Source organism: Serinus canaria, chromosome 4A (assembly GCF_022539315.1).
Source record: "Serinus canaria isolate serCan28SL12 chromosome 4A, serCan2020, whole genome shotgun sequence".
In the NCBI taxonomy this organism is placed as follows: domain Eukaryota; kingdom Metazoa; phylum Chordata; class Aves; order Passeriformes; family Fringillidae; genus Serinus; species Serinus canaria.
In genome coordinates, this window is record NC_066318.1 from 16,650,499 (window position 1) to 16,657,017 (window position 6,519).

Genomic DNA, 6,519 nt, shown 5'->3' on the forward strand with positions numbered 1-6,519 from the left:
ACCAGACAGGAAATAAATGTTCATCCCCATCACTGCAGGTGCAGTCAAAGAGCTGCAAGGGAAGTCCAGTCCTGCAGCCCTCTACCAGCAAACTCTTCCTGCAGTCTCCAGAAGAGCCTGAACCCCAGCCAGGGAAGTTAATCCGAGTTTGTTCACAGAACCTTGCACCAAGCCAGTGCTAGTTTAAAATACACTGACGAAATCTGCTCTTGGAACAAACCTTGTAAATAAAGCTGAAACTGGCACTGCATCTTCTCTCCCCCACACATGCTCTCCTCCAAGTTGTAAACCCTGCAGCAGATACAATCCTAGCTACAGAAGGAGAGCTGGCACAGAGATAACAAAAATGGAACAGGCCTACTATGAAATGGATCACTGAACTGGAGACACTGGAGCTGAATTTCAGCTGTAATATATCAACCTCATTTCATGCACCTCTGTCTCTGGCCAGTTAAGCCAGCAGGGCTGGGGATTTGAGTGGACACAAGTTATGGTATTCAAGGGATGTTACAGAAATCCACATGAATCCCATCACTTGCTTTCCATGACATTTCAGGAGGAACTTGTCATTAGCCTGCTATAATCAGTGGCAATTCCTCATGCTGCTGAAAAAAAACTTTTCCCTTCTGTTTTCTGTCCTGTTGAGCTGCAGGATGCTCAAATTTCTAGAAGACCGAGGGAAAAATGGCTCATTCCTAATGGATGGTCTGTATTTTGCTCCTTACATTTTGTCAGACTAAAACTCAGTACCAACAGTTCAGTTTTTAGGTCAGCTAGAGGAGTTTTGTTATCTCTCTGGTTTTTAAACCACACATTAGAATCACATTGTTACAAGCATGCACAGTGCTGCTATTTCTAAATAATAAAGCTGAGCACTCTTGAATTCTGTCAGGGTTGATCCTTATTGTTTGCTTGGCTACATGAAATTACTATTGAAAAACTATGTGCCAAGGGGCCTATGCACTGAAAACATTTTCTTCCATGATTGACTGGTATTAATCTTTCACACACAGAGGGATGTGTTCCCTTCAAAAGGAAGCTTGATATATAAGGATTATCCACGTTTTGGATGTTCCTTTCTAAGCACTGAATACGCAAAAATTATCAGCGGTCAGCAAAGTACATCAATTATTCTAATTATTGGCAGTGGTGCTTGCAAATGAAAAGAAAAAAATCAGAAAAAAAAACAGTTGGTGACAATAGGTGACACTTGAAGTGACGGGATTCAGATTTGGTGTTTTTTCCACAAGATCCTTATGTAACTCAGGGGTGGCTTTGCAGCTCAGGATCCTTCCTACAAGTCACTGCTGTAAGTTATGTCCTGCTTCAGCATTTCTGCCCTGGAGCTCTCTGGGGAGGGAGACCAAGATGATCTGTCTGCACTACAGCAAAGGACTGAAGCCCAGCAGACTGTTTGCTTGCTTGCAGCTGTAAATAAGCTTGTGTGCTTTCAGGATTTACTTATGAAAAGCAATTCCACTTAATATCAGCACAACAGTGTGGCAACAGTTCATATTTACAGATTGTAATATAATTTCAGAGAGCCACAAATTCCTTTAGAAAGTGCTCATCTATAAATCAACCTATAAATCAGTGTGTCCACAAACACTGTGATGCTGGAAAGAACACAGAGAGAGAGAGAAAAAACAGAGTGTTTAAATCAGGCAGAACATGTTTGCTCAGGCTGGAGATTACCATCCAAACAGGACTGCGCAGGTGTGGCATTCACACTCTCTGAAAAATCCCTTTGCCCAGGATTTTTCTCCTGGGAAGCTGAGAGGCCTCAGAGAAAGGAAAACAATTCTGATCTCATTTGCTTCTCCTGTGCTGTGCCCATGTGGAATGTGTTTGGAGATTGTTCACCCACAGGTGATTGTTCCATTGCATTCTGCTGGGAGTTGTTTTCACTCTTTGGCCAGTCAGGGCCAGGCTGGGTCAGGGCTCTGCAGAGAGTCAGGAGTTTTCATTATTATCTTTTTAGCATTCTGTAAGGATCCTCTCTGTACTCTTTAGTATAGTATAGTATTCTTTAATGTAATATAGTATAATAAAGTAATAAATGAGCCTTCTAAGAACATGGAGTCAGATTCATCATTCCTGCCTTTCTTGAGGCAGGAATGATGAATACCCAGGTCTGCTCTGGGCATTTAAAGCCATGGACCAACACCGAGCACTTTCCTGAGGCAGGATAATGGCTCAAAACTGAAGGGGAACACTCAACCAACCTGTTTTTCACCACTGGGCTTCCTGTAATTGAGCAGCAGCTCCACAGCTCCCACCACCTCCTTCCGTATGGCGTAGAGCAGAGCGTCCCCCACGTAGACGCTGTGGCTCAGCAGCAGCTCCATGATCTCCAGGTTCTCGTTCTCTATGGCTATCAGGAGGGCGCTGCGCCCCAGAGGATCCATGCAGTTGATGTTGATGTTGTAGTAGATCTCTGCCTCCTGCAGGGCATGTTTCACGCTGGCATAGTCCCCCTTCTCCACAGCACTGAGGTAGGCTTTCTCTTCCGACGAGAGCTCAGCCTCCGCTCGCACGATCTGCAGTGGGATCCGGTCTCGGTACGGGGAGAAGTTGACCTTTTTGTAGTATAGCTGGGCCATGGTTCATAGTGACCAGGCAACCTGGGAGGGAGGAGAACCACGCATCAGTGACAGCACAGCCCCACGGGGGACAAGCTTCCAAAGGGCCGTCACGGGAAAAGCTCCCCGACCCTTTTTACGACGTTGTGCTCTTAACACCACCCCTGAGCAGCCCCACCCCAAAGGGCTACCTGAAAGCAGAAAGGGGGCACCACCACTCACAAGGACACATACTCAGTATAATTCTTCATCTTGTTTAAACACTACGCCATTTATGCCTTTTGTCTGGTCAGAGGCATGATCTTGATGTTTATGGGTAATCTATCACACGCAAATAGCTGGATTTCTCATCTTTGCTTTATTTCCCACTCACAGTTCCTTTTATTTCCTCCCTTTCCGCTGCTAAGCCAGGTCCTCAGCACCTCTGAACTGTCAGTGATGGGAGCTGCTGATTTACAGCCTCCTTTTACAGTAATAGATTCGTTTTGAGCATTTTTGCTGCTGCTTCTCTGCTTCCGTCTCTTAAAACAGTCTTTTATTTTTCCTTAGTGTTTACTCTTCGACTAGGTCATGCTTTTATTTTTAAAGCTTGCATGTTTTTAAACATTTTTTCTCACTCTCTTCATTTATAAATAGGACCTAAAGACAGGCTGATGTAGAAAGCTCCCACCCTTGCTCTCCAAAGGCAGTGATGCTGTTTTGTGGTCTAGGAAAATGAGAAGTAAATCCTGCCTTGGAAAAAGTGCAGCACACTGAATGAATTGAGGTTCCTTCCCCCGCCTCAATGATCCCAGCAGGTGACTGGAGTCACAGGAGACACGGGCTGGGTATTCACAGGTAAGGAAAAAAGGAACCAGGCTTGTCTACCTCTGCTTGGCACTGACAAAGGACACCAGGCCAGCACCAGGGGCCACCAGCAGCTACAGCTAATTGGGTGACTTATTCCAGCTCCTTGCTCAACAGCTTCCTGCAGCCAATTAGTGGAGTTCTGGGCCACTGTAGTGCCCTATCCTGGGGGAGAAAGAGGTGCTGATGAAGGATGATGAGGAGGAGGCTGTGGTGGCTGCAGAGGGACCCGCAGGGGCCACCCCAGGCAGCCGCAGAGCCCGGCTGCATTTCTGCCTCCCCAGAGTGGGTGGATCTGAGCTCCAGCCCAGCTGACACTGCAGAACAGTGGGTGGCTGTAGCAGACAGCAAAGCTGCATCTGAGAACTTCCTGGGGAGCCAGGGATCTGTACCAGCTGCTTTGGCACCTCGGGGAATGTGCCTGCTCAGGATCCCACTCTCCTCCAAGTGCCAGAGAAGTTTGTGTTTGTTACTTACCCAGAGATGCTGGCACAGTGCTCACATGTGTCTCTCTGCACAGGCAGAACCACAGAACCCAGTGGTTCAACCTCAAGACACACACAAAAAGGCAAAAGGCTTCTTTGGAGGCAAAAGAAACCATAAATATACTGGCTGATTTTCTACAGGAACATTATGCCACTAAAGCTTTTAGAAGTAAGGAAGAGTCTCAGTGAGTCAGAAGCTTCAATAAACTGCATGTAGAAGCAACTACTGATTTTGGAAAGCACCAAGGACCATTTTCAAATTTTGGTTTTGAAAATGTTATTGCTCTGGGATCCAGATGATTCCCCCTGAAACACTGACAGGAGACAGAAGGATGGAGCACAGGTAACAACTAAGGACCAAAGAGATCTTTGGGAAAGTCAGGAGAAACCCAGATGGGAAGGGAAGTGTGTCCTTGTGTGACAGTCTGGCTGATGGGAGCAGGGAACACCAACCAGGGGGGCTGGTGCCAGAGGACAGTAGTCACCATGTAAAGGTCTCCTGGGGGAATCTGTTGGCTCCAAAAAACACGAGGGATTCTGGCAACAAGTGCAGCTGCTAAAGTGGAATTGGATATTTTTCACTGCTCTTTAGTTTAATTGGACGTTTTGTAGATGGTGAGTAACATTTGCAATGAGTTATAACAAATGTCACCTTATGAAGCATCATGCCAGCACTGCATCCCTCTCCTTCCCAGCAGCTTTGTAGAAAGAAAAGAAAGCTTCAAGTATCTCAACTCCTCAGGGAAATCTCCTCTCCCAGCAGAACCCCAGCCCAAAGAAAGCCAATAATGTTAATATCTCAAGCACATAGGAAGCTGCAATAAAACCAAACAGGAAAGACTCACAAAATTAATGATCTTCCTGAATTCCTCTCATGCCAGCACCTGCATAGCCTGACAAACACATGCTGCTGACTGGGTTTGGAAATAACAGCAGGCAGGATTAAAAGAAAATAATAAAAATGTCTGCCTGGAGTTCATGGAAGATTTCAGCCAAACCTTTATCTCTTGAGCTGCCCCTCAGCCAGAGATCCAGCACAATTTACAGACCCAATGTCTTTGTCAATCAAAATTATTTAACAAATCATTCCATCCACATCCACCTGTGGATGGAATGAACGAGCACAAGATCCCTGCTCCAGCTGTCCCCTCTCAGCCCCACCAGGCTCCCAGGGCAGCATCTCTTGGTGCAGCAGACAGTTCTGGTAGGCCCTACACACTTGTGTTTCCCAGACAGTGATATTCCTGAAAGGTAGCAAAAACAGAAACACAGTCACACTAAAATGTTGGAATCAGTGCAGAGAGCCTGAAAACACACATTTTCCATATGAATTCTCTTCACAGAGAGGCATCTTCTGCTACTTGGGTTACTATTTGGGGCAGGGAAATTTCTTCCAGCCCATGCCTGAGTGCAGATGCCTCAGACAATACACAGTGACTGGTTAAAGCAGTGGTGATACCTGCTCCACAAACAGGTGGGGAGAAACAGGAGAACCACAATGAGAGAAATCCAACAAACTACTCAAGATATAGGTAGGAGGACTTAGCACTCAGTTTGGACTCCATCACCTCTCTCCAGCAGAGATGCCCTTCTCCCTGAATTATTAGTCCAAATCTCCAAGCTTTTTCAGCCTGGCACAAGAAATCAGAGTTTTAGCTCCTGAGAAGCAGCCTGGTACAGCTGGCCTGGTATGGGGAAGGAGAGTTTCTGGCCTTTTGCCACTAAAAATTCCATGAGCTGTCGCTACAACAAGCTTTTAGGGTCTGTTAGGAGTGGAGGCATCCCTCAGTTCCCACTCTGCACACACCACACACTCCCACACAGCCCTGTTTGAGGGGAGTCAGGGTGACCTGGATGAAATGGGATGAACAGAACTGGAGGGAGGCAGCCAGAGCCAGTTTGCAGCCATTATAAAACAGGACCTTCCTGGATTTTATTTGCTTTGATCATCATCAGGGATCTCTGATTCAGAGGTGGGAAAGTTCCTGATGGCTGAGCTGCCTCTGTAAGGGAGGCACAGAGACTCTGAGGGTACTGAATTTAGCTGCCAGCTGATATCTGAGAGCCCGAGGAACTGATCAAACACCAATTTTGGACACGAGACCAAGAGCAAAGAGTTTCCTTTGCCACTTGCTGGGACTCTGCATCACACCTGAGAGCAGCCAGCAAAGTCCCCCACCTGGCAGGCTGCTCTGAATCCCAAAATCCCAGAATGATGAGGCTGGAAGAGACCTCAAGATCATCCAGTCCAACCCATGCCCTAACAGCTCCCCTAGACTATAGCACCCAGTGCCATGGCCAGTCTTTTTTAAACACATCCAGAGATGGTGACCCCACCACCTCCCTGGGAAGAGCATTCCAGTGCTTTATTATTCTTTTGGTGAAAAATTGCTTCCTAATATCCAACCTGTGCCTTCCCTGCTGTAGCTGGAGACTGTGTCCTCTGCTCAGAGCACGGCTGGGTGTTCCCTCACACCAGCAAAACTCTGTGTGTTTAACACAGCACCTTCTCTCAGACCTGAGCAGGGTTCATGTGCTGCAAAAGCCACCTGCATTTTCCAGCTGCATCAGCCCCATCAAAGAACTGATCCCTTGCCACATGTCTT

The 6,519-nt window shown here is 46.7% G+C and overlaps 1 protein-coding gene across 1 annotated transcript in view; it reads right to left on the reverse strand.

The window, feature by feature from the left end:
* TRPC5 (transient receptor potential cation channel subfamily C member 5) overlaps positions 1–2,603 on the reverse strand; it is a 67,698-nt gene extending 65,095 nt beyond the window's left edge. The window contains exon 1 of the mRNA XM_009090304.4: positions 2,226–2,603. Coding sequence (XP_009088552.1) covers positions 2,226–2,603 — 378 coding nt within the window. The remainder of the gene's footprint in view (positions 1–2,225) is intronic.
* Positions 2,604–6,519: the final 3,916 nt, after the last annotated feature.